Source organism: Neurospora tetraspora (genome assembly GCF_033439725.1).
Source record: "Neurospora tetraspora strain CBS 560.94 chromosome Unknown B0H65scaffold_4, whole genome shotgun sequence".
Taxonomy (NCBI): Eukaryota; Fungi; Ascomycota; class Sordariomycetes; order Sordariales; family Sordariaceae; genus Neurospora; species Neurospora tetraspora.
The window spans coordinates 4,438,903-4,466,269 of NW_026944386.1; the positions used below are offsets into that span (position 1 = coordinate 4,438,903).

Consider the following 27,367-nt stretch of genomic DNA (forward strand, 5'->3'; position numbering starts at 1 on the left):
GAAATCCCGGTGCCCTTAAGTTGTATATATCGCGTTGCAGTGTTGTAGACATGGCTTTAAGTGACCTCAAGAAGATGGTATAGTTCACATCTTCTTTCCCAGAAGGAAAAATCCACTTGAACGCCTCCTGAGAAACTTGGTTGCCAGCTTTATCAGAGGCATTGCCAAGTAAAAAGTCCTTGGCGGATTGGTGGACGAAATAAACAGTCTGGTCTCGAAGAGTCAAAAACGAGCCGCAAAGCCCTATAAGCTCTTCCAGGGACTGTGGATCATCTAAGATATTGTCTAACATCTCGACGAGAGTGGTCAGTTCTTGAAGGCTGATGGGTCGGCGAACGATAGAGGAGACGGCAAGAATTTGCCTGCACAGATCTGCATAATCGGACTGAATAATCTGCTCTATCATCCGCGCATAGAGAGAATCCAACCCGGGGGGGAATGCCCGTAACTTTGTTAGTGTCTCCCACCTCCGAACGCTCGGGTCCGCAAGTACTTGGCAGACCAAGGCCACCCAGAGAAAAGTCCCATTCGCGTTAGAAGAGAGATAGTCATGTACCTCCGTCTGCATTTTGCTGTCGTACTGTTTCCGCTGCGACAAGTGAAGGACTTTGTGGCGGATATATGCACTGACGGCAGTGTTGACAGATTCGGCGTTTAGCTCGAGGCTGAGTCTGGACTGCTGCGCGACGATCGCCAACTGTTCTTCGATCTGCACTTCGTTGCGACTAGATACAAGCCACTTGACACGAGCAGACACAGATGATATCTGAACGATCAACTTGAGAAGCTGCGGTTGGTCTGTCACACATTCGTCCAGAGCATCAATCACCAGATAGGTGACCTTCAAGTTCGGGTCTTCTAGCATCTCGCATAAAACCTTAGACAGGACGATCCATGCCATTGCGTCATCGGAGGGGTATGTGTTCTCCGGTAGATATGAAAGCAGGCGTGGTTGCTGGTGGGCAAGTAGGTAGATTAAGCCTCGTAGCACGGCAATTGCGTTATTAATGCGTAAGTCGGTAGCTTGGCAGAAGAAATACGCCAAGTTGCCGCCGTCAGCGATAACACGCCGCTCTAGCTCGTCGATGATACCGCATAGCAACATGGTCTTGCCCTTGCCTGGATCTCCCTTGACCCAGAGCAGGCGACTCTCCCGCAGCTGGCGCCATCGGTTGAAGTCGGGATTGTCGAAGACCCAGCGGTAAGCATCAGCCAGCAGACCACCCTTCGCCAGCTCGATCCGCTCCTTTTCGACGTGCGGGTCACGCGGGTCTGTGGGCCATAATTTTGCCAGACAGAGGTAATCCTCGTGAACCTTGTCCTGCAGCCGCTTCAATGCTTTCTGCCTTCCTTCGCCGTAGAGAACCGGCATGTGCACATCGAAGATGCCAAATAGAGAGTACACCTTGTCTTCCTCGCGTGTTGTGTCACGCTTCTCGATCCATCGCATCCGTTCGGCGACGCTGAAATCAGATAGAGGGACACCTTGGAAGGCTTTTCGCGGAATTCCGGTTATATCGTGGATTTCTTGTTCCAGAGACTCCTTATCTCCCAGGCGCTCGCCCTCTTTAGAGAAGAATTCGACGATCGTTGGGGCAATGAGCTCTTGGAGGGTCCATCCTCGGGAAAACCATCTGCTCTCTCGAAAGGCCGGTTGCCAACCGGGGCCGTCGCCGTGCTGATGGGTTGAGACGTCTGCTAGGTAGACGTAACATTTCACCGCGCTGCGGTACCAATGGAACATGGAGTTGAGAGCGTGCTGAAGCTCGGCGCTGTCAGACTTGTCGATGCAGCATGTGTCGACCCAGAAGAATTTCAACCCATCGCGCCAGGCTTGGTCTCCGCAAAAACGAATCTTAGCGTAGCTTGCTTTGTTCTTGCCTGTACCGTCCCTCATGTCTCCGAAGAGGACCTCTTCGGGACCCCATGTGTGTGAAAGTATCGCATACGGTGGAATCTTGTTGTTGGGGAGGTCCTCCGTCAGACGGACCCCGCCGGTATCGTCACGCTCCAGGAGTCGCATTTCAGAGTCCGCCAGGCTCAGCTCCCTCGGCAGCTAATCATACAAATGTTTGATGGTGGGAAAAGGCTCGCAGGCTTCGCGAGCGGACGGCTTATGTTCGCGGGACTGTAGGTATAGTAAATCAGCAGTTGAAACTGGGGGAGTTGCTCGACAGACGAGAACTACTTACCATAAGTAACGGACAAAATTCGTAGCGTATGTCTCGGTGGGTTTGCTTGGGAGCCTTAAAGGTAGTTGCTGTTGTCGTCTTTGTTTCAAGGCGCTGCCTTTGCCTGGATCACCAACCCCGCACGCTGCGCATTTTGTCTGCGTTAGCGCCTGGAGAACAGGAGCCAACCGCGCATAATTCGAAGCATCGTCATTGGCGGTGTTAGTCGCGCGACACTCAGTCACAGCCTTGCCAGAGAGGTAAGGTGGGAATTCAGGACGAGCGCATGGGAAATACATGGATGCTATTGTCTGGATAGGCGAAGAAAGGGAATTGGGCTGGGAAGGAGAAATGCCAAGCCTGCCCTGGAAGAGTTACAGGGTACATGCCGACAAGACGTCAGCAAGTTAGAAGTGGGCAAATGTCGGCCGTTTTTGGCGTCGTGCTGTACCTTTAATGTTTCTCAAGTATAGCTGGTCCGTGCCCAAACACTTTGAAAGAGTGCAGAGCGGACGCCAATTTCGCTCCTAGCTGTAACGAACTTGCCCAACTTGTCCATATCGTGCATGAGCTTCCTCCTCACTACAATCGCATTCGAAATCGGCTTCCAGTTTTGTCGGGTCGCCCACAATTCTCAGCGCACAGACCTTTACGGCTTGGCGCTGACACGGGACAAGTAACAATTGCGAAGTGCTTACTAGGCCGAACCAAAAGTCGACAGTCATTAGTATTCTCGTACGTACCATGCATTACTACAGGCCGCTGGCGGAAGAGGACGATTCTCGACTGACGTCGAAGCATGCGCTCGCGAGTGCCTATCTCTCTGACAGACGGATCAAGGAGGCCATCGAGATGCTTGAGCACGTGGTGACGGTGTGGAAGAGGACGCTGGCGGAAGACGACCATTCTCGACTGACGTCAAAGCACGAGCTAGCTAAGGCTTATCTCGATGACAGACGGATCAAGGAGGCTTATTTTCCAGCAGGTTTTGCACAGACTGGAAGCTCTCCTTCCCAACTATGATGTTGTCCGGCCTCGGGATGTGTTCGGTCAGGCTGCAGTACCAGTCCATCCTCGAGATGACATGGGTGATGCCGGCATTAGGACACCACGAACCACAGCACAAACTGCTTGTCACTCACAACCTTTATAAACTCTGGAAGTGAAAGACCACGGGCCTCTGGCGGGGGCGACGCAGCCCAAGTGGCCTCGAAGGAAATGTCAACAAAGTCGACACCCAGGATGGATCCCATTTTATCGGCGAATTCCCGCGCGGTGTTGACTTGTCGTGCGTCAATGATAGTCCAGAAGTCAGTGGCCCATATAATGGAGGTGAATGGCTGCCAAAAAGAATTAGTGCAAGTTCGTCAGGCAAGGCAGAATACGAGCCTGTCTGCCTCGTTGACAGGGCCCGGGGCTATACCTTCGGCTCCGTCTCCATTTTCCCCACATCTAGCCATTGCGTAGCGAATTCTATGCATCGCTGCAGATCCCTTCCCACGAGACCTGCCGTGTCCCATTCCCTGAATCCCTGCTAGTCAGCCCTACGCTTCCAAACATCTGATGTCGTACATGATAACTGACTTGCAGAACGGTTCGATTCCCTCTCCACTGACGGCGCCCAGAGTGGACGCAGGCCGAAGCAACCGTACCAGAGTGCCGGTCTAGTGACGCTACCCCAGGCTATCGTTCACGGATTAGGTTCATTTTCGTCCAGTTCTTGGACTACTCTACCATGCGTAGGGGATTTGGAGCACCTACTGTCTGTCCCGATAGCAATATCAAGCCAGTCATATGCCGCAACAGCCACCGCACTGCCGGAACTACTTCCCCCCATAGACTGATATTGATCGCCACGTGGGTTCCAGGGGGCTTGATAGTCAACGTACTCGATTGGCTCCTCCCAGTTGGCAAATGAGTTCATCTTTGTCTTGCCGGCTATTATCGCCCCCTTGTCAACTAACTTTTGGATGCATGCTGCATTCTTGGTGCAGGCGTCATAGGTGTCATAATATGCCCTATTTCCTTGAGAAGTCTTCGTTCTTTGTAAATTGATGTTGTCCTTGACAAGTATTCTTCACCCAGCAAGAGATTCTGACGGGGGCTCATGGCCGGTTCCTGACTTGATCCTGGATGGAAGAGCAAAGCTCGGGAACTGATAGCTTGAATCGATCCAACGGAGGGGCTGAAAGGGCTCGAATGGGTTAGAGTATTTCTGATTGTCAGCAACAAGTTCATCTATGCAGCATTGCACACCCACAGGTTCTGGGAATGAACTCACTTAGACTTGGGTGCTACCGTCACCATGCACGTACCATATGTGTCGTCTTCCAGTTTCCACACATCTCGCATCTGATGCCCTGTCATGTAATACGGTCCTGGCGGGAGATCGGCAACACCCGAGCATAGCACTATGCCGCGGGCCCCCAGTTTGGTGAGATACTGCTTTGCCTTTGGAGTGATTCTTGGCTTCCGCTTGCCCCCACCATTAAAAACAACGGTGGCTAGAAAGGCCTGGTCGAAGACATCATCAACCATTTCGTAATCCTTCAAAGCTTTCTGGATCCAGCTCAGTCTTACTGTTGAGCGAGCATCTTTACCAGAAGATGGAACCGAAAAGACCGTAGCGAGACCATAGCGAGTGAATTTTCTCGTGATCTTGTCGATACTGCTGGAAGGAAGGAGTCGGCATGAAAAGGGAGCGACCACATAGAGCGCAGCTCCTACTTTGAACGTCCTTCCATACTCAGAGCCTGTCGTAAACTCCTCCCCCTTTCCAACGTCGGAATGCTCAGAATCTCCAACCCCCTTACTCCAAGGTAACCTGCAAATGAGCTTTGCCATTGGGAATGGATGGGTCTGTACCCGTGTGACTAGAGGGATCGTTTAACAGCTTTAACGCACGGATTGTTAGTGATGTTGTTGGAGGCTGGAAAGGCGACGACAGAAAAGGTGTGAACAGGCTGAACGGCAACGAACTAATCAATGATGATGGTGATGTCTTGAGTAGAGTGAGTAGAGGTCAGACTGTGTGTGAAGTCTGGAGGTCTGAAAGTAGGGGAAGGGAGGTCCCTGTGCGGTGGGGCCATGGCCAGTGAAGGGAGAAGGGAGCCATGGCTGGCCGCACGTGACACGGGACACCTCCAACAAAAGGGCTGTGATTCTGTGGTGATAACGGAAGAGAAAAAACTGAAACCAGGGCAGGCGAAATACCCAGGAAGGGAGTGCCGGTGAATAGGAAGCGCGTTGAATGGAAGCACGTTGAATGGGCGCCCAGGGTACCGACTTCCACCAGATGAAAAGTCGCAAATTCCAAGCCCACCGTGACGAGGAGGAGGGGGATGAGGGACAGGATGAGGAGCAGGATGGATCCCACCCACTGCAATCTCAGCGACAAGAGCAACAACCACGGAAAATTATAACCGACGTCTTCAAGAAAAACCTCGCAGCTAAAAACGTCTTGGGTTACAAGGAATCAACAAGCGGCGTGGTCATTGCCAATGGAAGCTATCCTACTACCACTGCCGATACCACAACAACTGGAAATAAGGACAAGAGCAGCGGCTTGTTTGCTACGTCCTCCAAGTCTAAAGTGGTGATTGCCCGTGGGAGTTGGGCTATTCCCAGTGACAAGTCGTCCAAGAACCAGAAGACTGTCTAAAAACTAGGGGGAGAATATCCACGTCATCGCCCTTTGTCGTCGTCGATGAGGGAAGATAGAGAAAGGAAGAGCAAGTTAGAGGAAGGAAAAGTGAAGAAGAAGAAGGAAGAGGATATTCATAGGAAGACAGGGGGTTGAAGGCAGGGGAAGAAAGTAGTCCGTCAGCCTTTATTACGCCAAGATACTTAGCACACATCATGGGAATAGCACGGCAACCTACAATATGGGGACCCTGGACATGTGTTACCGGAGCTGTTTGGTATAGGCCAGTACTCCGGAATGTGGCCGGCGTGACGCCAGAAGAGTCTTTTTGGGAAATCCCCGTTCCCTTGAGGCTCTCCTTCGGTCACCATCTCCTTGTCTGGTCTGGTGTAATTGTTTACCCTAACTGGTTGCTATTACACTAGAAACGATAGTCCGGAAGGACGCCAGTGACAATGGAAAAGAGATAAAGATAGGGGAATGACGTTTAATGGATTGTGCACCCTCTAGCGGCGGAAAGGTGGAGGGATCTTCGTAGCGCCGCACCTGGCATCAAGCCTGATGTCAGCGTGCCACATCAACGTTTCGTCTTTCAAGGATCAAATGCAGCTTTGATGCTGCAATGGAGGACATGCCAAAAAGGCAACCAGAGGGTTCACTTCGGGTGGCGTTTGTTTTGATATCAAGGCTTCCAGCCTCGCTTCGGGAGGCGGGGGTGCTGACACGGGCCCCCACCCAGGCTTAAAGCCATCCCACCCTAGCTGCCGGCTTCTGATCCTAGAGCTGTGGTTGGCTTGTCGCTTTCAACGCCGCCGTCACTCTGTTTCGCAGCCCTGGCACGCAGCTCTCTTAGCCAATCGACTCGTCTACAAAGGTATTGGCGGCTACGCCGGCAGTGTGTTGCAAGCCAACTACTATGGTTATGATATGCCAGGATGGAAGGGAAGAGGTAGGCTGATGCAGGCAGATGAAGAAGGTAGGTTAAGGCAGGTACATGAAGGAGGTCCATCGTGATCAGTTTGTCGTAGTGGATCACCAAACCGTGATCCAACAAGACAAGAGCGAGAGATTATCATTCTGGGGTCAAACACACCAAATACCTAGCTACTCTAACCCCACCCCCTTCTCTGGCTGCTGGCTTTTCTCGCTTGCAGGCCCTATCAATGTTTGAGATATAGAGTATAGGTATCAAGCCCGGCATGCTTGTTTTGTGGGGTAACATCCCTTTCTTCTTTGCGGTTGAGGAACCCTAACCCTAGTTCCGGCTCAGCCGGAACTAGGGTTAGGGTTCCAACCGCCATATCTAGAAACACAGCTCCCCACAATCACTATCGGCTACATTTCCGCACCTCTCGATTATTAAGATTGTCTGTCAGAGGTGGAAGGATATGAACCGAGTCTTTTGATCACATGGTAAAGTCAAAAAACGGGGCGACGACCTCCCGTATCAATATGCTTAATTCCCGTCAAGAACGGAGGAATTATGGTGAGTGTCGAGCTGACGCCGAAAGGTTCAATATAATTGGGCATATTACAAGACGAATTGACCGTTCTAAAATTGCGTCTCCGGCGGGGTTCGGTCCAGATTCCACACGATCCACGCTGCAAGACGTCCACCACAACCTAGTGAACAAAAATAATAGAGACACCGATTCTTCGCATGCGACTGGCCTGCCAACCTGTTTCAGTCGTCAGAATCTATCCCGACAAAGAACTCTCGGCAACGAACAAGACAAGAGGAGACCGGCCGGTTCTCTTTATCGCAACATTCCGTTGAAAGAAACACCGTCCACTTTAAGGAAATGAGGATCAACAAGTGCTTATGGTAACACTGGTTACCGCAACGACTTGGTTGTTAGCACTGACAGTTGAAGCTCTACTTCGATTTGCAGGTTCCAATTAGAATTTGCAGCCCTATCTGTGCCACGCCTCCTGTGAGAGTATGTAACAAGCGAGTCAAGGCTGCAGCAGTTGGTTGACGTTCGACATAGAATTTATGACTAAAGAAAGAAAAAACAACGGAATATGGTCGCACGAGCCCCACGCTCCTTATCTACTCTACAGGATTGGGCCATGACACCTCCATAATTGGTACAAGCTACCAGGCCGCTGCTGGTGCTGAGTGTAGAAGAGCTCTTTGACGGATGCGCCTGGTTCCCTCCTTTCCCCTCCGCTCTCTTTACTAGTTGCTGCATTATGCAGGTATAATCAATTAAGGGAATCTTTGCGAAAAGAAGCACGTAAGTGAGCCAGCCATCGTAAGCCTGCAAATACAATATATGACTAATAACCAATAATAGAATGGCTGGACGCCGTCGCAAGCTGGATTCAATTGATTGGTTCTTCTATGAATGTGCCTTGGAGGAGGTGGTTTCGTGTGACCTGGCATGCCGAAGAGATTTCCCAGGGATCCATTGGAATTGGAGGTCTGATTTGACTTGATTTGATCCATGCCGACCGCTGCTCTAAGGCAGTGCCAAACGTGGCTATGCTCAGCCTAATCAGTTCTAGACCGAAGAGGATGGGAATATTGTCTTTATGTTAAAACATACTTGTGCTTTCTTTCCCCTAAACTTCTTCTCCTTCGACAACACCATCCATCATCATCAACAGTTCCGACTATCCGCACATAGTATCTCTGCCTATTATATACCCACTACCTCAAAATGGTCGACCGCGGCCTTCGGTTGCTTTCCCTTGATGGAGGCGGGGTCCGCGGCTTGTCTAGCCTCTTGATTCTTCAGCGGCTTATGATGGAGGCTGCCGAAGACCACAATAAGCCGCCCAAGCCTTGCGACTACTTTGACATGATTGGCGGTACCAGTACAGGCGGTCTCATTGCGATCATGCTAGGTCGTTGCGCATGAACCATCGAAGATTGCATCAGTGCTTACTGCATGCTTGCCGACAAGGTCTTCGAGAAAAAGAGCCATCGAGTTACCCTCAATGGCAAGGTCCAGGGCAGATTCAGCGCTGCCCAGCTTGAAAAGGTTGTCAAGAAGGTGATCGTCGAGCAAAATTTGAACCAAGACGAATTGTTCAAAGACCCGGCCGATTCTTGCAAGGTGTAAGTTCATTATACCAATCTGCCTGTCTTGGTATTATTCATCTGCTAACAACCACGAAGCTTTGTTTGTGCAACAAGCAAAGACGTTCACCAATCCATTGTCTGCTTCACGACTTACCCATCTCGTCGCCTTGTCCCACATCTCTATAACTCGACTACCATCTGGCAAGCCTGCCGCGCCACCTCTGCTGCTACGTCCTTTTTCGATCCCATTGCCATTGGCCCCATGGGTGAAGAGTTTGTCGATGGCGCTCTTGGATTGAACAATCCTGTCTCTATGCTCTGGACATAGGCTCAAGACGTATGGGGTGACCAGCTTGAGAAGAATTTGGCGTGTCTGGTATCTATAGGTACAGGAGTTCCTCCATTAACGCCAGTAGGCAACGATCCTGTCGGTATTTATCGAACCTTAAAGGCGATCGCAACAGAGACCGAACAAACAGCCAATGACTTCCAGAACAACCATAGGACTCTCGATGCAGAGGGGCGCTATTACCGCTTCAATGCTCACGGGATGGAATCTATTGGGCTTGAGGAGTCTAGGAAGAAGAAGGAAGTTTCTGCAGTGACAAATCATTACCTCAGTTCACCTGAGACTCTTAAGCGGTTGCAGAATTGCGCAAAGAATCTATCACGAAGAGAGTGTAAGTCTGCCTCGGTGCCCCAAATCGTAGGGTTTCTGGAGGCTCCAGCTTCTAGTCCGGAAACGCGATGCAAGTCATCTTCTGATATCCACGGGCGCTATTCCTTTTACTAGCTATGATAGTTCATTAGTGTTCTTTTTTTATCACTAAACGAAAATCAATAGCTTTCTTTTCGGTTCAAGAGATTATCAAACAGCCGTTTCAGGAATGTCACTTCTATTTAACATTACTTATACAACAACGTTTACATTTCACTCTTTAATCCTGGAATGGTCCTTCCGTGGTTATCACGTCGAAACTTTGCTAACGTATTGCTCTCTCATATAGACTACGGTCCCTATCGGGTCGAATTCTCTCTTCGGGGTATGCCGACGTCAAACAACTTCGTGCCTCGACCCTCTGATATTACTGATATTAAGAAATCTCTTCTTCCTTACCACCAGAAAAAACAAGGGTGCAATGTCTTTGTTCTTCACGGGCTCGGCGGAATTGGGAAAACTCAATTAGCTGTCAACTTTGCACGGCAATACCAAGCTGCCTTCAGCGCCATCTTTTGGCTGGACGGCACATCAGAAGACAGCCTTAAACAAAGCTTTGCTATTTGTGCAAAGAGGATACCAAAAGACCAGATTCCTGAGAATATCAGAAGTCCAAAAACAGGCGATGAAGTCGATCTCAACGATATTGTGGAGCACGTACAAGAGTGGCTCGCAAAAGATGACAATGTCGATTGGCTTTTGATCTTCGATAACGTTGATCTGGATCATACGCAAGGAAAAATACCGGGCGCTTATGACATTCGAAAGTATCTTCGGAGTGACCACAACGCAGTCCTGATTACATCCCGGTTGTCCAAGCTAGCACAGCTTGGCGAATCCAAGCGCATTGAATCTGCTGACCCAGACTTGAGTAAGAAAATATTCGAGAAGTGGTACGGGAAGGAACTAAGTGAGCACCCCAGGTTACTACGAGACCCAACCCTAAAGCTGATGCTAACGCGCTAATTCAGTGATGGATGATGATGCACAAAAGTTGCTGCATTTATTAGAAGGTCTGCCACTTGCACTCGCGCAAGCCGCTGCATATATGGGAGAATTAAACCTACATGTCGCTTCGTATATTCGCCTATATGAGCAGCAGTGGGATGAACTCTTCCAGAATACGGACTCTAGCCTGCTAGACTACGGTAATCGCAGCGTGTGGACGACGTGGACGATATCGTTCAACGCGATCGAAACGAGGGACAAGAACGCTGGGAATCTACTACGGCTTTGGGCTTTTTTCGACAATAGAGAGATGTGGCACAGTCTACTGCAAGTGGCCAGAAATGACCAGGAGCAGTGGCCCAAATGGCTCCGCGATATAGCATGCAACGAGGTTAGGTTTTTCAACATAGCGACACTGCTGCTCCGCTACTCTATGATCGAGGCCCGAGAGTCTGAGCAAAGCAGCTATAGCATGCATCCGGTAGTGCATAGATGGATGTCGCATATACAAGATGACGCTGGGAAGAGAGTGTTTCTACGGCTAGCGGTAATGTTGATAGGATTTTCAGTGCCCGACCGTACGACTAAGAATTATTGGGTACTCCAGCGACAGCTTCTCCCTCATGCGGAGAGGTGCTTATGGTGGATGGAAGAATTAAAAGGAGGAGAGTGCAACATTGAAGACATTACCATTGGTCATGCAACACATAGCTTGGGCCTTCTCTACTCGAATCAGGGCCGGCTAAAGGAGGCTGAAACGATGTATCAGCGAGCGCTAGAAGGCTACGAGAAGGCGCTCGGACCGGATCATACGTCGACTCTCGATACAGTTCACGGCTTGGGCAACCTCTATACGACTCAGGGCCGGCTGAAGGAGGCTGAAGCGATGTATCAGCGGGCGCTAGAAGGCTACGAGAAGGCGCTCGGACCGGATCATACGTCGACTCTCGGTACAGTTAACAACTTGGGCCACCTCTATGAGACTCAGGGCCGGCTAAAGGAGGCTGAAGCGATGTATCAGCGGGCGCTGTCTGGTTATTCAGCAGTCTTAGGCTCGTCCCACGCGAAATCTCTCCTTGTCGTAAAGAATATAGCATCTTTACAACTTGCAAAAGGTAGCCTCTCCCTGCAAGAACTAATAATTAAGTTTGCTAACATTTACAATTAGGTTCATCGTTAGAAATCGAATCGTCGTTCAATTATTCTTCGGCAGATGAAATTACCTCCACGATAGTTGAAGCTCCGCTTCAATTAGGTTCATCAGCCGCGACTAAGACGTCGTTGTGGAGGACGCGCTCAAAAATTTGGAATAACTTACGAGATAAGATACGCAGAACCCCTACGAGAACTACGCCATCTGAATCGACGGAAGGCTAAACATAAAGTTGGAAATTGCGTTGTGGTAAGGTGACTTAGCTGTTACGCAATGTAGTGACTTTACAAGTTCCTGCAACAAGTAGCCAAGGGTCTGTTTCGGGTTTGTGAAGGTTGACGATGAGGCAGCCAGGATAATGTATGCCTAGCCCACCTCATGGCCTCAGCTGGGCTTGGCGAGAGCGAAGGTGATAAAAAGGTTTCGAGAAACGGCGTCGTTTTTGCCTGAGTCATCCAAACCCCTGTTAAACACTACTGCCATAGATAATCTTCCGAAGGATTGATTGATTAAAGAGATGCGAGAAAAGAACGAGCAAACGCCATTTCTCAGCCCGGAACGGGAACCTGTCCCAACTTTTCTCTTGTGCCTACGTATGAAACGAGTTAGAAGGGGAATATTCAACACCTTATGGAGCACCTGACACTTCAATAAACGGACTATTGGCTTCCGAAGCGAACGTCCAAGTTGTCGGAGCTGGATTTGTTCCACTAGAAGGCGAACACAACCAAGCACATCCTGGGCATCTTTTCATTACGCGATTCTATGGATCAATTGCGTTCACGATGGTGTTTATGGCACCTATCGTACAAGATTCGCAGTGCTGATTTGCGTGTTCGGGATTCGAGTCCCGCTAACTGTACCACGAGGGACTTGATTAAGAACAAAAACTGGCAGAAAAAAATAATAATACAGCTACGGTTGATACTGCTTACTTTGAACGCAATGTCCAGCCTTATGAGACTACCCTATATACCATCCTCGGGCTGAATGGGTGTCAGAAACTTAATGAGGTCTTCGTTGGGTAGGTTTTGCAGTTCGCTAAGCTGTCTCCTTTGGAACAATCTTTCTTTGAACTCTCCTTCACCCCAAACAGAGAGTAGAAACTCATTGCCCACCTCACTCAACAACATTAGGCTTTCATACCGAGCAATGGTGGCACGGAAGGTCTCGAGGTCTTTGTTCGAAAACCTCGTCAAAGCTCTTAACGTGAACCCACTACCAAACCCAAGGGGTAAAAAGCAGAGAAGCCCATTGTATCCTTCTACCATCTTCATGATCTTCCGAGCCTCAGATATTTCCCTCGCGAATGCCTTCCGCGCTTTAGGAGTGTCTTCGATGCCACGACCTGCTAACACAGCTGATATACAACTTCCGCTTGCTCGATGTCGATGTTGATTTTCTTTCATGACTTTGGAAAGCCGAAAACTGGCTGACATGCCCAAAACGGTGTACAAAATACTGAGATTTTGTGCTTTTCGTCGTAGATTATCGTAGTGCCTAGCAGTTGACAACTCGTCCGTAGGCTTTCTCAAGGCGAACGAGCTTTTCAATGTGACGTCCGCACTGTCCCAAGCGTATACGATTGACATGAATCGCAAGAGCGCACCATTGTCTATCGTTAGGCTTGCGAGTTGACGACCTGATTCGATATCGGTATCGGTATTAGTATCCTTCGTGTTGCTGTCAACTTTGATTTGGGCATCACCGCAACCGACACTGATAGCGGCGTCAGTGTCATTGTCGCTGTTCTGATTGCCATTCTCGTTGTTACCATGCTCTTGGTACTTGTCTTGCCCTTGGTCCTGCTCCTCATCCTGCTCCTCGTCCTGCTTCTCGTCCTGCTCTTCGTTTTCTTCATAGTCCCTCCCTTTAGTATCGTTATTGCCGACAACATTGCTAATATCTCGAGACTGACCAAAATTCTGCCTTTTGCTGTGTAGTAGAAAGGTGGCGTTTAATTTCCGTTTCTTGGTGGGGGGCCCATGGGAAAGCTTTTTGAGGTTGCCATGGGACAGACCGTAGAACCCGTCTTCTGGACAAACAACCCATCCACGCGGAATTGCTTCTTCACTAAGCAAAGTGAAATTGGTTGCTATAGCAAGAGACGGGGTTTGATTGATAACTGCGTGATATTGTCGTGGTCGTGTTATAACCAGGTCGCCGGGGCCAGCGCGAATAATATCGAACTTGATTTCTTCTTCGAGTAGCCTCTTCGGACTTACCATGATATTCAGATGCCGTACAGACTGGTCGCATTTGTGGAGCGCCCATTTGGTCGCAAGCATCCTTTCAAATTTGGTAGTATCATTCGGGTCGATCATTATCCAGAGCTTCCACCCAAAAATATTGAGGTTATAGGAGCGCAATTGGGCATCCTCACAGTGGAAAGCAGTCCCTGAGCCACGCTCGCCCATGTGCATGTACAAGGTATTGATTCCAGGGAGGTCGCCGAGTATCGAAAGTGCGCCGGATGGGAAAAGCGAAGCAAGTGGTGTTCCAGAGGTATCAATAGGCCCGACGTAGTAGGGCATGGTGTTTTGAGGAGGGGATTCAACAATGTCCTGAAGGAATTGCTTGGCCTCGTCATCTGTGAGCGGGTTGAGGTCGAAATCGAAATTGATGGGAGTCATTGTTTTCGAGTGAGAAAGGTATAGCCGTGAAAACCCGTCATCGTCCCGATTGTGTTGGACTGCGAATTGATTATGATCCAGCAATGGTAGAGTTCGTTTAGTAAGATCTTTCCAATCAATACCCAAGTCTGCGATGGACACGCAGACTTTCCCACGGAAATGGGGATCTGTTTCGAGTTTGTGAAGGTTGGCGATGAGATTGAGTCCGAGGTCGTCTTTAGTTAATGGCTTGAAGGTATGATGTCCGATCTTGTCAAGATTTGGGATAGGATGAGGACCGGTGGTATTGATTAAATATCGTATCGATGGTAGGGATATTGAGGATGTTGAGGATTTGGTTGTTAATTCGTTGAGCTTGTTGTCGATGCGATTTAATACCTCAAGAACTTGTTGGATGGCGCTCGAGATGACGTCGGTTTGAGTAGAGGAAGAAGAGGGAGTGGATTTTTGCAAATTGGTTTCAGCAAAATTGCAAAGGTGTTGGATTTGGAGTTTGATTGATTCAATTTCGCTCTTAAGCGCCTCCATTTTGAAACGGCTGGAATTAAGAACGGAAGAAAGGACGATGGTTGTATGTAGTGGGAAGATGCGGAGATTGTGTTGACGTGAAAAGAGTGAAGCAAAGAATTTAGCGACAAGGGTGCCAAGCCTTTTTGTCGGTCCGGACCGATAAAAAGGCTTGACAAACCTGCAAATGTCGCTCCTACCGGTAATAATAAACGCCGCTGCTGAGTGGGTAGATTAGACCGTCCCATTCAGGCAGCAGGATGTGGGGCAGCTCTTATCGATTGGCTGAAAGTTGCGTACGGGGGAGTTGGTTAGGGCTGCGAAACAGGGAGATGCCTGTAGAGGGGGCGGCGTTCGACGAGCCAACCATAGCTCTAAGGATCCGAAGCCGGCAGCCTGCAACTCCACTTAGAGTATGTGTTGGAGGTGTCCCGTGTCACGTGCGGCCAGCCATGGCTCCCTTCTCCCTTCACTGGCCATGGCCCCACCGCACAGGGACCTCCCTTGCCTTACTTTTAGACCTCCAGACTTTACACACAGTCTGACCTCTACTCTACTCAATACATCACCATCATCATTGATTCGTTCGTTGTCGTTCAGCCTATTCACAAGAACACTGTGTTTTCTCGAGGTTATGAGGGAGCATAGGGCTCTGTGTTGTCACCTTGTTAGGCGCGAGATGGCTGGCGGCTTCCTCCCAATTACACGCCAATTACCCAAACGACATCTCTTTTTGAGGCTGGGCATTCATGGACCCGGAAGGTTCAGGGCGCCAAATCAATTGCCTGGGTTGGGCGAGGGTCGTGGCTTTCTGTCACGGGGTCTACAGGGTTGGCAATAGTGTACCAAGCAGCGGGCGTGGCGCGGGTAGGGCTGTAAATCCGAGTGGAACCTGCAGATTGCAGTAGAGCCTAGGCTGCCAGTGCTGTCAACAACCAAGCCGTTGCGATAACCAGTGTCCTTGAGCGGACAATGCATTGATGCCTTACTTTTCATTTCCTTTGGGACCTGTGGGCGCATGGAACCGACGCCAAACGGCGATCGCACCGACAGTAAGACATAAAGCAGCTGTTCATACTGCCAAAGAAATGCTTTCGTTGAAGTCCAAGGTTCAGCTACCGGAAGAGGAACTTGTACGGCCGCGACTGAGAATTGTGCTAGTATACCCATACCGCGGATATTGCGCTTTGACAAACGTTAACGGGGCTAGCCGCAGTGTCAGGACGGTCAACTTTTTTCTCGTAATCCGCCCAATTATATTCATCTTTTTAGCGCCGGCTCCCCACTCACTATAATGCCTCCGTCCGAACGATATGGATACGGGAGGTTGTTGTTCAGTTTTTTGACCCTACCACGTGATTAAAAGACCCGGTTCATATCCTTCCGACTCCGATAGATAAGCTACCATATCGCCAGACTAGTAGTTGGGTCGGTGACGACCAGCGAATCCCAGGTGTTGTATGTTCTTTTTTTTTTTGGTGTTTTTGCCTTGGATTCTTTTTTGGTCGCTGGACAAAGGCTTATCTTATCGCATCTCCGGCAGGCAGCTCGGGAGGCATCTGAGATCTGACAATGAACCGAGCAAACAGGAAGTCGTCCACGAGAAGATGCAGAGCAACTTGAACTCTCGAGAGTCCAGACAGCTTTTCATCGCCGCCTTGTGTTTATTCTCATCGCGCACTTCATGGCAGCCCTGTGATGTTCAATAACGGCGAAGTGAAGCGGACGTGAAGTCGTAGGTGAGGAAGTCGGGACCTCTCACGTGCCTCTGACGCACAGACCATCCCTAACACCTCTCGCTTGAACAAAGTCCACAATGACGGACATCACCACGTGCAAATTGTCAAATTCAAGGGTGGTTTTAGCTATACTATATGGAGGTTAGCGCTCTAGGCACCTGATATTGCCTGATTTCTAGGCATATTTGGGTTACCCCAGCACCCTCCATACTTTGTAAGCGAGTTAGTCATATACACTCTTCAATTGATTAATTCTGTACCATTATATTTAATAATTAATAGTCTAATTTGCGTATTTATATTTAACGCTACAATTATCGATTACAAATAATATTCCTATAAAATTAATAACGTTAGTTATATTTTTATTAAAGGAATTTACCGATAAGGTTATTACGGTTATCCTTAATATCCCTACCGATTGGTCTAGCTGGTATAAAGCTTTTAAAAGACTCGTTGGTAGTAATTAGAATTTTAGTAATTAGCTACTTAAGGGAGGACTTATAATTTAGAGGGTTCTACCCCTAAGGCCGGAAGATTTCTTCCTCACTAAGTAAGTAAAGAACTGCCTTCTAGCAGTAAAGAAGGAGTTTATTAAATTTAATAGAGGAATCCGGGTTAAGAAGGCTATAACTATAATTATAATAATTACTACTACTATAATTATTAATACGAATGGTATTATTATTAAATTATTATTACTAGTTAATTCTAGGAAGAAGTTACCGCTAACGCTAATAAAAACAATAAGGAAGGAAGTTTAAGAGAAGAAAATAAAGAAGAAGAAAAGGAGGATAATAAATATTACATTAAATAGAATATTAGGGAGGATATAATTATTAACCCTTTTACCGATTTAATAGTTATTAGGAAAATAGCGTACGATTAAGTTAATAATACGTACAACATTCATTATAAATATTAGAAAGATTTTAACAACGCTAATACCCGAATTCGTAATTAGATAAATACCTATATTACTGCTTATTATACCGAAACTTTATTTAAATAGGATAAATTTACCCGCGATTGGCTTAGAGAGATTAAGAATTAAATTAATTATCGATTTATTAACTAAATTAATAAAGTTCGTCGAAATCATTAAGCGTTTATTAAAGAAATTATAAAGAAGTAACTTAAGGATTTCAAAAAGTAGTTATCCGACTAGGAAATCCTTATTATAAATAGGAAGAGATTTAGAATTAATGAAACAATTTCCCCTACTTTATAATTTAACGACTTTATTGATATAGTCCGTAAATATAAACTTATTTAAATTAGTAATTTTTAAAAGTTCCATAACGAATTCGAAGAGATATCTTTAAAATATAAGGACGTATCCGCTAATTTTAAAAACGTTAATATATTAAAACGTACTATACTATTAATTAATTCTAAAGAAATTGAAATTTGTAGCGTTCAAAGTATTAGCTGCTTTAATTCTTAAGAGTTTGCGTTTAATAAAAAACACGCTCTTAATTCTAATTGTAAAAAGAAATAGATGGTAAAAGTAAGGAAGAAATATAGTATAAATAAATACATAAAAGATTCTTTATAGCCGAAAAAGAGAGGAAGCATTACGTCGATTTATAAAATTTATAAGCGAAGTCTTTACTTAAAAATATACTACTAATATTTAATGTTTAAAATTAAAGATAATTCTAAATAGAAATTAAGCGGCCCTGTTTATAAATTTATTAATAAAAAATTTTAAAAAGAATCTTAAAATTAGTAAAGAGGTTAAGAATGCTAGGAATTAAATATAGGACCGCTTTATTACTTTTATATAAATTATTATTTCGAAAAATTAAAGGAGATGAGAAATTAATATTTATAATTTAATATTTCTTATTAAATAAAGTATTTTTAATACGAGTAGCGGTAAGGATAATATTTACTTACTTAAGAATTTTATGATCCTCAATTCCGGGGCTTTTATTTATATTTTTAAGAAAATTAATTATTTTTCTTCATTTCCGATAACGTCCTTAAAGGATTGGATTTAGGCTAGTAAATCTTGAATACTTATTAAGGGTTTTAAGACTATTAATATAAAAATATGAGAAACTCTATTTGTATGGCTATGTTTCTCTATCTGTACCGTACCCCATCCTATCCGACTAATCAAAAGTGTTGCATTCCCCCTCTCCGCTTTTTAAGCGCATTCGCATTCCCAATAGGATATTTGTAATTCCTAACAGCGCATTCGCATTCCCGACAGGACATTCGCGCTCCCGACAAGGCATTTACACCTCAGAAAAGTATAGTCGCTATCGTAAATCAATTGCAGTCGCTGTCGCATGTTATATTTCTATTCGCATATTAATTTTCTTCGTCATTTCAATCGCTTTCGAGGAAGAAATGCCTTGTCGGGCATGGAGTTTGGAAGGCCCTGTCGGGATTGCGAATGCGCTGTTCGGGGCTGTGAATGCCCTGTCGGGAATGCGAATGCGCTGTTTGGGAGCTACGAATGCCCTATTCGAGGTCACGAATGCCCTATCGCGGTCCGGGTGGGGGTAGGGTTAGGGATATATATGGTGAAAAAAGTGGGTTACGGTACAAATAGAGAAACATGGCCGTACAAATAGAGTTTCTCAAAAATATAGGGAGAGAAGGGAATTTAAGGCTATAATTAAAAAAAAGTAACCTTCTACCCTAATTTTGCTATAAATCTTATATTATTATGCCTACTTCGAAAGTAAAATTTTTATTAAAATTACAAACCCCTTTAGTAATTACTTCCGTCGGCCAAATAGTTTACTCTTTTATTTCCTTTAAGAAATTTATTATTAAACGGTCTTTAAATACCTACCCCTTTCCTTTAATTACGCTGCTTTCTATATTCGTCGAAATTGCTTTAATTCCTTTATTTATCACAAAGCTAGCCTATAATGTGGTTGTACTACACTGACTGCATATGTACTATGCTAGAGCTGGTACTATAGCCCAGAGCTATATATTTATATATTAATTATATGCTTTAGTTATATACAACTTTACGTACGCATATACGGATTGGCTTACTTAGGCTCTCGCTTATATAGTTAGTCTTCTACGTATACTTCCCTTTCTTTCCTTCGTATAATAACGTATATTTTACCCTACCCCTAACGGTGCCTTTTCACCCTATAATAATTTATTATACTTAATTATTGCGTTGCGCGCGCTTATTTAAAGGAAGAGCGATTGTAATTAATTTTAATCGTTACAACGTCGTTAATTTAGTATTATCGATTCGTAATTAAGATTCGTCCCTATACGATTAAGACCCCGCGTTGTAATTTTAATTTCGATTTAAATAAATTATTAAAATGAATATTACTATTAAATAGTTCGTACTCTCTTTTTCCCTTTTATTTACCCGGCGTATTAATTTAGCGATTAATATTTAGCGATATCGTTTTATACGCTCCCTTAATAACCGATAATCTTTTTACTATTATTATAGTTAGTACCCTCGTTACTTTAGACCCGGTTAATTAAGAATATTATTCTAACGTTGTTTAAGCTTTTGTATCTTTTAATAATTAAGCGGTTTAAATTAATATTACTACTGAATACGTATTTAATTTCATTTAATTTCCCATCTTTCAAATAATTTTTAAAGCTTTTAATTGCCTTCTTTATTAATAATATTATTGTTGCCCGTATTTAGGCTTAAGATGTATAAGAAGAATTTGAAACTTACGAAGCTAAATTCGTTACCGCGTAATATAATATTAAACGCTATAATAATAATATTATTATAATTTAAATTCAAACCCTCCTCTACGCGTAAAAGGTAATTAAAAATTATAATAAAGCTATTTACAACCTTTATAATAGTTATACTAACGAATTTACTACTATCCGTAATATTTATTCTAATATTGTTAATACTTTTAATAATAATATTATTACCTTAAAATAAGAATTTGCTAATTTCTACGCAAATTCGAAGAAAGTGCTTAAAAAATAATATAATAAATATTTTAAGTATATTAACGACCTTCGTTAATATTTTATCGCTACCTTTAAGGCCGAACCCGCCCCCAAACCCGAAGTTATTCCGCCCCTCGATGAGGATTTTAATAATAATAAAAACCCCGAGGACCCCGAAATAATAATTTTTAACGATAATAGCAACTATAGGTCGGTATTATATATTATAATATTTCCCGTTCTCAATAGGAAAGGTACTTCTATTAAATATATTATTAAATATTACGCTTAACGTCTCCGCATTAAATTAATTTAAATCAATAAATTAAAAATCTTTATTACTAAACGTACTAAATTCTTATTAAATACCCGCTCTATTTAGGGCTTTCTTTTTAAAGTTATTAAAACCGAATTTAATGAAGTCCTTATTGGCGAGCCCGCTAAATACAATGTAGTTTTCGAATTATTCGACGAATTTAATAAAAAACATAATAATATTAATGTTATCATTTACTTTCGCTACGAATTAGAGGAATTGAAGATAATTAAGGGAATAAAGTAGTAAGATTTCAAAGAGAAGTTTACTTTCCTTATCGACTGCTACAGTTTTAATAACGGTATAAAAGTTTATTACCTTCGTTAAAAGATTAACGAACGTATCCGTATTACTTTTATTTATTAGAGTAATTAGTCCGCTAATAATAAGTATAAAAAGTAATTTACTAAAGCTTATAATTAATTAAGAACCTAGAGGATAAAGATTAGTACGAAAAGAATATTAACCTCTTTTATAAGACCAGTATTACTACTAGTACTAATACTTCCACTCCTAAACCTAATATTAATTAAAGCAGTAACGCTATAGACCTTAATACTATATCCGCTTCTAATATCCAATTTCTTTATATAATTAATAATAAAGTTTTTAAATTCCGTATAAAGAATAGAATATACACCCGCTACAGTAAGAAGGGTTATTTCTAAGCCGAATACCGCTTTCGTATTAACTTTAAGAAGGAAGTTAAACCTTTTAATTATAATAAGAATAAGAATAAAAATAAGAATAGCGGTAATAATAATAATACTAATAATAGTAGTACCGGTAGTTAGTAGCCCGTTTAAGGTTAATACGGCTATAATTAATAATATTCTTATAATAGCGGCGGTTATTAAATTAATACTATAGGTACTACCCTAGCTATAGGCGCTCCAACTCCCGGTACCCCCGGCCTCGGCGGTTATTATTACCCAGTCCCTATTTCTTAGCCTAATTTCGTTAATCCTATTATAAACAATAAGAATGACTTTATTTATAATTAAGGAAATATATAGCCTCTTAATTAAATTGTACTTAGAAGCCCTAACTTCTAAGATAAGGAGGAGGAAAATAGGGGTTTATCCTTATATAGTTGAATATTATAAAGATAAATAAATTTTTAGTAAATAGTTATTATAAGTACCCTAATTTATTAAGTTTTTCTATTTACTTATTTTATAAATTGCGTAAATTATATTATTCTACTTTTGTTAATAACGGCTATATTATTTTCGGGTTTATTAATCATTGTTTCGTTTATTATTATTAATTCCTTTATTTTAAATTAGTAACCCCTAAATTTCTTTATTTCACTAACGGCTACATTAAAAGTAATATTATTTATTTCTCCCGGTTAATAATGTAGGCGGGCATTTATTACTGTTTGCTGCGGTGCCCTGACTGGCCTATAATGATAGCACCAGTACAAGGTTGCTACAGTGAACTATGCACTTGTAGCAGAGCGGAGCGGAAGCGGTAGGAAGTACGACAGCAATGCTGAAGGAAGCAGCGTAGTTGCAAGTACAATAAAAGGATGTTGTAAAAGAGGTCTTAGAGAGGACTCTGCTCTCAAGACAGAAGATTACAGTGGACTCTGCACTGTGAGAAAAGACTATATTGTATTGCTTGACTTGTGCTTGCTTGCTTGCTTAAGGAGTGACGAACTGAAGGAGAGGAGAGGTCTCTATATACATGGACACTAAGCATCTAGAAGCTTCTGTTGAATCCTGTGATGACAAATCAGTCTGGAAGAAATGCTAGCTAAGTTATAAGACTCTAGAATACAGTGGCAAAACCTCTTGTATTCTAGTACATTCTGTGGGGACTGAGTCAACTGATTCCGTAGAAGGAATAGTTCAACTAGCCTTCTATACTACAAGGTAGTACAAGGCAGTTACAAGGCACAGTACTAGCCACACGTTAACACCCCCTCTGTGGCTGTACTTAGTGCCACAAGAGCCCCCTCTATACCCCTATGTTGTAGAGCTTAGAGTAGTTCAGCAGTTGTAAGAACCGCTCGAACTTGGGAGCTGGCAGAGCTTTTGTGAGGCCGTCAGCAGCCATGTCCTCTGTTGGAACAAAGGATACGGTGATGTTTCCCTCTGTAACGCTCTCTCTCACGCCTTGGAATTTGAGGAGCGTATGTTTAGTACGGCTGTAGTGCTTGGAGTTATGAGCCGTGTCTATAGCCCCTTGGTTGTCTGACTTCAGAGGAGTAGGGTTTTGAAGAGGACGCTGAATTTCGCTGAATAAACCTCTGAGCCACAATGCCTCACGGTTGCCTTCGATGAGTGCCGTGTATTCGGCTTCAAGAGTGCTGTAGGCTACTGTAGAGGCTCTCTTGGATTTCCAGCTTACTGGGCCTCCACTAATCAAGAACACGTAGCCGTAAGTAGATCGAGCAGTAGTTTTACAGCCAGCAAAATCACTGTCAGTGTAGCCTATAGGTGTTATATCTCCTATAGCGCCGTACTGTATAGCATTGTCGATAGTGCTATAGAGGTAGCTCAACAGCTTTTTTGCTGCCTTCAGATGAGCAACTGTAGGCTGTTGTAAGTGCCGAGAGAGCCACTGAACTGCGTGTGCTATATCAACTCGAGTCTGAGTCATAGCGTAAGTAGTAGTGCCTATAAGGCGCTGGTAGAGCTTCTGATCGGCTTTGTTCAGTGGTGGAGAGGGTGATTCAGGACCTGTGAGTCCTGGAGAGAGTGGTATCTTCGGACCGTGAGTGCTGAGCTTGAAGTGTTTGATAGCCTCTTTGATATAAGCTCCTTGGTGAATCCACAATAGTCGTTTGGCTCTGTTGCGTTCGATCTGGACACCTAAGAAGAACTTAGCAGCACCTAAGTCTTCTATGTCATAGGCTTTAGCTAGACTTTGCTTTAGAGCTTGGATCTTCTGTTTAGAAGGTCCAATCAGGAGGCAGTCATCCACGTGGCTAACGATGAAGATACCGTCTTGCTTGTTGAAGTAAGTGGCTGAGTCAGAAGTTAAAGGCTTGTAGCCGAGGCCTTTAACTAATGTAGCTACCTTCTGCTGCCACAGATAGGGAGCTTGTTTTAAGCCGTATAGAGACTTCTTTAGTAGTATAACTTGGTCCTTAGTAGGATCCCAACCGTGTTGTTTCAGCAATGCTCTTGCACTCTTGCTGCTGAGGCTGTATTCATACAAGCCTTCTGGGACTTCCATATATATATCAAAGTCCACACCAGCATTTAGAAAAGCTCCCACGAAGTCGATTTGCTCTATTTCTAAGTCTTCCACAGCTGCTATGGCTAACAGAACTCTCCAGGTAGGAGGAGTAGCTGTGGTAGCAAAAGTCTCTGTAAAGTCAACTCCAGGGACTTGTTGGAAGCCTCTGACTACCAGCCGAGCCTTGTATTTAACAACTTGACTCTGTGAGTTCTTTTTAGCTTTAAAGACCCATCGGCTTGTTATAGGGTTCTTTAATGCCTTAGAACGGTCAACGAAGTAGAAGGTCTTAGTAGTCAATAGCTGTTGTAGCTCATTGAAGGAGGCTTCCAGCCAACAGTTTTTCTGTGGGTGCTTTAGAGCCTGTTTGAAAGTGTTAGGCTCCGTGGTGCTGGTGGTGGCAGCGTTGTAATTTACTGCAGTAGTAGCTGCCTTAGTAACTAAGTACGTTACTAATTCAGTAGTGTCCATGGCGTTATCGTCGTCATCCACTACTTGGAATTCTTCCTTCTGCTGCTTAGAAGCTTGTGGCAGATGGACTTCGATATTTGTAGACTTGGGAGGCTCTACAAGAGGTGTTGTGAGCCTGGGAGGCTCTGCAGTTATGAGAGGTTGTTCTGCAGAATGTTCTTGTTCTTCCTCCTCCTGAACTTCAGGAAGCTGTAGGGAGTTTGTAGGGCTTCTGGGGCCCTGGAGATGAAGCTTGTAGTCTTCATAGAATTTGACAAAAGGCGTCTGAACTACTTGCCGTTGGCCTAGCCAAACCAAGTAGGTTTGATGCCCCAGAACGGCCAAAAGCCTTCCTTTGGTACCTCTGGGCTGTAGCTTTTGCCCTGCAGAACGTTTCTCAGAAGGTATAAACACCATGACTTCGGTGCCAATAACTTTATAGTTCTGGAGATCAGGGACGTGAGGAGCCTGTGAGGGCACCAATTCATCGAGGAAGAGCTGGTAAGGAGTAAGCTCCTTAGTTGAGTTGGCAGTGCGGTTGATAATTTCTACCACAGAGATAATAACGTAACACCAGAGGGTCGGGGGTAGACCTGAGGCAATGAGAGTAGCTCGAAGACGGTCCAAAATCACCCGAATGGAGCGTTCTGGTAGGCCGTTTTGGTGGTGAGCGTAAGGGCTAGATTTACTGAAGGTGATACCTTTTTCAGTGAAGTACGGAAGTAGGCTTCTGATTTCTTTACCTCCGTCGTAGTGAAATTGCGCTGGGTACCGCTTATAAGTGTTATAGAGAGTTTCGATAATAGATCTAACCTCTATAGCAGCTTCATCTTTCGTTCTTAGAAGCCGAATGAGTCTGAAGCGGGTTTTCCGATCCACTAAAACAAGACCATACGGCTTGTTATTCAGTGGCGTAGGACGAATAATAAAGATATCCCCCTCTAGTCGTCCGAGGGCAAACGGTGGATCGGCTACTGGCTTTTTGGAGGGTCTGCGTAGTATTTTGGCCGAATCACAGCTTTTGCAAACCAAGTCTTCAGGGCGTACCTTTTGAAAGCTAGGCATGCCTTTAGTAACTTGAGCAGTCTTTTTCAAAAGATCAAGGCTTATATGCCCGAGCCGGACGTGCCATAACTGGGCGGCCCGAATCAACGCCTCAGAGGGTTTCTTGAGAGCTGTTGTGGGAGCTGTGGGAGTTGGATCCAGAGCCGGAGGCTCTATAACCCCCTTTGAAATTTCAGGAGCTGTAGTAGGTTCAGTAGATTCTTCAGTTTCAGAATCACTGAGATCGGCATTGTCTCTGGTAGTGTAACAGTGCCAAGTAGACCCGTAGGCCAATGGTTGTTTAGGATCAATTTTGGTAGATACAGTATTCTTCGTGGTGAAGAAGAAGCCGTGTTTTTGGAAGTTTAGCAATGCCAATAGCTTCCGGGAGGCTGTGTATAACTTTTCCTTGATTAAGGTGCCTCCAGAGGCATACAACCTATGGCCACTCACTATATTCAGCGGGAAGTTAGGAATATAGAGAGTATCTGTGAGTGATATAGAGCTGTAAACCGCTGTGTTATCTTTGTAGCCGGCGAGGAATTCGATTTTCACAGTGCCAACGCCCAGTGGCTTTACAGGACCACCTCCGGTCCCTACGGTGCCTAGAGTGGTAGAGAACTGTAGGTCCGAGAATAGGGTTTTGTTGTTGCAGATGTGCACTGTAGACTCAGTGTCAAAGAGCCATTGGCTGTTGTTTTTGATAGTTGGGTGGCTGAATTCAGGAGTTTCCTCGGTGGCTACAAATTCAGAGTCACTGTCTGCTCCGAATATAGTGCCAGACTCAAGGTTATAGCCTATAGTGAAAGCTTCATTAGAAGCTGTTTGCTCAGTGCCTTCAATGTTGAAGGACTCTCCTTGGGCCTTCTTCTTAGTGCCTTTGCCTTGCTGCTTGCCTTGAGGGTTAGTGTGCTTAGCAGACGGCTGGCTGAAGGGCTTAGTATCTTGATCCTTCCTCTTAGTAGACCGTGGGTTCTGATGATTAGCCTTGTTGTTATCTTTCGACCTGTGGTTTCTCTTATAGCTAGCTTGCAAAGCTAACAGCTGTTGAGAAGTCGTGGTAGTCGAATTCCGAGTCTCAGCTAGTAGGTCTTCCTGGAAGTACAGAAGGCTTAGTTTAGTAATCTTGCCTTCTGTGTTGTAGAGCCATTGTTCTTGCCGCAGCAAGCCTCTACAACGCTCTACCCACTGAGAGAAGTGGCTTTCTAGCACGTTAAAATAGTGGTTGATCTGGTCAATTTCCGCTATCCTAACGCCGAGACCAGCAAGTCGGCTCGCGAGGGTGTTGAATTTGGCGTTGAATTCTACTATAGTAGTAGATCCATCAAACTTAAGGAAGTGAAACTCCTTATATAGGGAGTCTCGGAGGGTTGACTGGCTGGGAGCGTACTGCATACGCAAACGCTTGTAAGCCTCTGCAGGGTCCGTTTCGAAGGCAATAGTAGATAAGGGGCCCTGTTTTAAGGTATTCCGAAGGGTCAATAACAAGGCAGCCTTCTGAGGATCAGATAGTAAGGCGTTAACTCGGTCAGGGTCTTCCAGGAATTCAGGAATTTGTAGTGCCCTGAACTGGATAGAAATAGCCTGATACCACTGATTGTAGTTTTCAGGTCCTGAAAGACGCTCTTTTTCAGCAAGTTGGAGTGACTGTTTAGCAAGCTCTTTGGTAGTAAGAGCGCTGAAATCAGTTCCGAGGTGTGCTGAAAGCGTTGGAGCTGTAATAGGCTCCGAGGTAGGTGTAGGAGACTCAAGAGTTGACTGAGCTTGAAGAGTTGGTTGAGCCTGAGGAAGCTGTTCAGCCTGAGGAGGCTGTTCAGCTTGAGGAGGCTGTTCAGCTTGAGGAGGCTGTTCAGCTTGAGGAGGCTGTTCAGCTTGAGGAGGCTGTTCAGCTTGAGGAGGCT

The 27,367-nt window shown here is 44.9% G+C and overlaps 7 protein-coding genes across 7 annotated transcripts; 3 read left to right on the forward strand and 4 right to left on the reverse strand.

The window, feature by feature from the left end:
- Nucleotides 1-1,189: 1,189 nt before the first annotated feature.
- B0H65DRAFT_494831 (uncharacterized protein) lies at nt 1,190-2,365 on the reverse strand (the record flags this gene model as incomplete). The annotated part of the gene is made up of 2 exons (XM_062827781.1): nt 2,194-2,365; nt 1,190-2,128 (listed from the first exon to the last, which is right to left on the reverse strand). A coding segment is annotated over exon 2 (834 nt), but the record flags the coding sequence as incomplete, so codon positions are not given.
- A 568-nt stretch (nt 2,366-2,933) lies between these two features.
- On the forward strand, nt 2,934-3,143 carry B0H65DRAFT_410493 (uncharacterized protein; the record flags this gene model as incomplete). Its single annotated transcript, XM_062823831.1, has 1 exon — nt 2,934-3,143. A coding segment is annotated over one exon (210 nt), but the record flags the coding sequence as incomplete, so codon positions are not given.
- A 1,305-nt stretch (nt 3,144-4,448) lies between these two features.
- On the reverse strand, nt 4,449-5,141 carry B0H65DRAFT_574824 (uncharacterized protein; the record flags this gene model as incomplete). Its single annotated transcript, XM_062830596.1, has 1 exon — nt 4,449-5,141. The coding sequence occupies exon 1, from the start codon at nt 5,013-5,015 to the stop codon at nt 4,449-4,451; it is 567 nt and encodes a 188-aa protein (XP_062682272.1). The 5' UTR covers nt 5,016-5,141.
- Nucleotides 5,142-5,436: 295 nt separating this feature from the next.
- B0H65DRAFT_549339 (uncharacterized protein) lies at nt 5,437-5,832 on the forward strand (the record flags this gene model as incomplete). Its single annotated transcript, XM_062829654.1, has 1 exon — nt 5,437-5,832. One exon carries the CDS (start codon nt 5,437-5,439, stop codon nt 5,830-5,832), a length of 396 nt encoding a protein of 131 aa, XP_062682273.1.
- An 898-nt stretch (nt 5,833-6,730) lies between these two features.
- On the forward strand, nt 6,731-11,888 carry B0H65DRAFT_509300 (uncharacterized protein; the record flags this gene model as incomplete). Its single annotated transcript, XM_062828302.1, has 9 exons — nt 6,731-6,733; nt 8,574-8,667; nt 8,692-8,881; nt 8,942-9,152; nt 9,174-9,221; nt 9,297-9,525; nt 9,853-10,434; nt 10,535-11,626; nt 11,680-11,888. 9 exons carry the CDS (start codon nt 6,731-6,733, stop codon nt 11,886-11,888), a joined length of 2,658 nt encoding a protein of 885 aa, XP_062682274.1.
- Nucleotides 11,889-12,662: 774 nt separating this feature from the next.
- On the reverse strand, nt 12,663-14,438 carry B0H65DRAFT_407739 (uncharacterized protein; the record flags this gene model as incomplete). Its single annotated transcript, XM_062823816.1, has 2 exons — nt 12,663-13,456; nt 13,685-14,438. Coding segments are annotated over 2 exons (1,548 nt in total), but the record flags the coding sequence as incomplete, so codon positions are not given.
- Nucleotides 14,439-15,424: 986 nt separating this feature from the next.
- On the reverse strand, nt 15,425-15,974 carry B0H65DRAFT_539881 (uncharacterized protein; the record flags this gene model as incomplete). The annotated part of the gene is made up of 2 exons (XM_062829130.1): nt 15,425-15,696; nt 15,794-15,974. The coding sequence occupies 2 exons, from the start codon at nt 15,972-15,974 to the stop codon at nt 15,569-15,571; spliced, it is 309 nt and encodes a 102-aa protein (XP_062682276.1). The 3' UTR covers nt 15,425-15,568.
- Nucleotides 15,975-27,367: the final 11,393 nt, after the last annotated feature.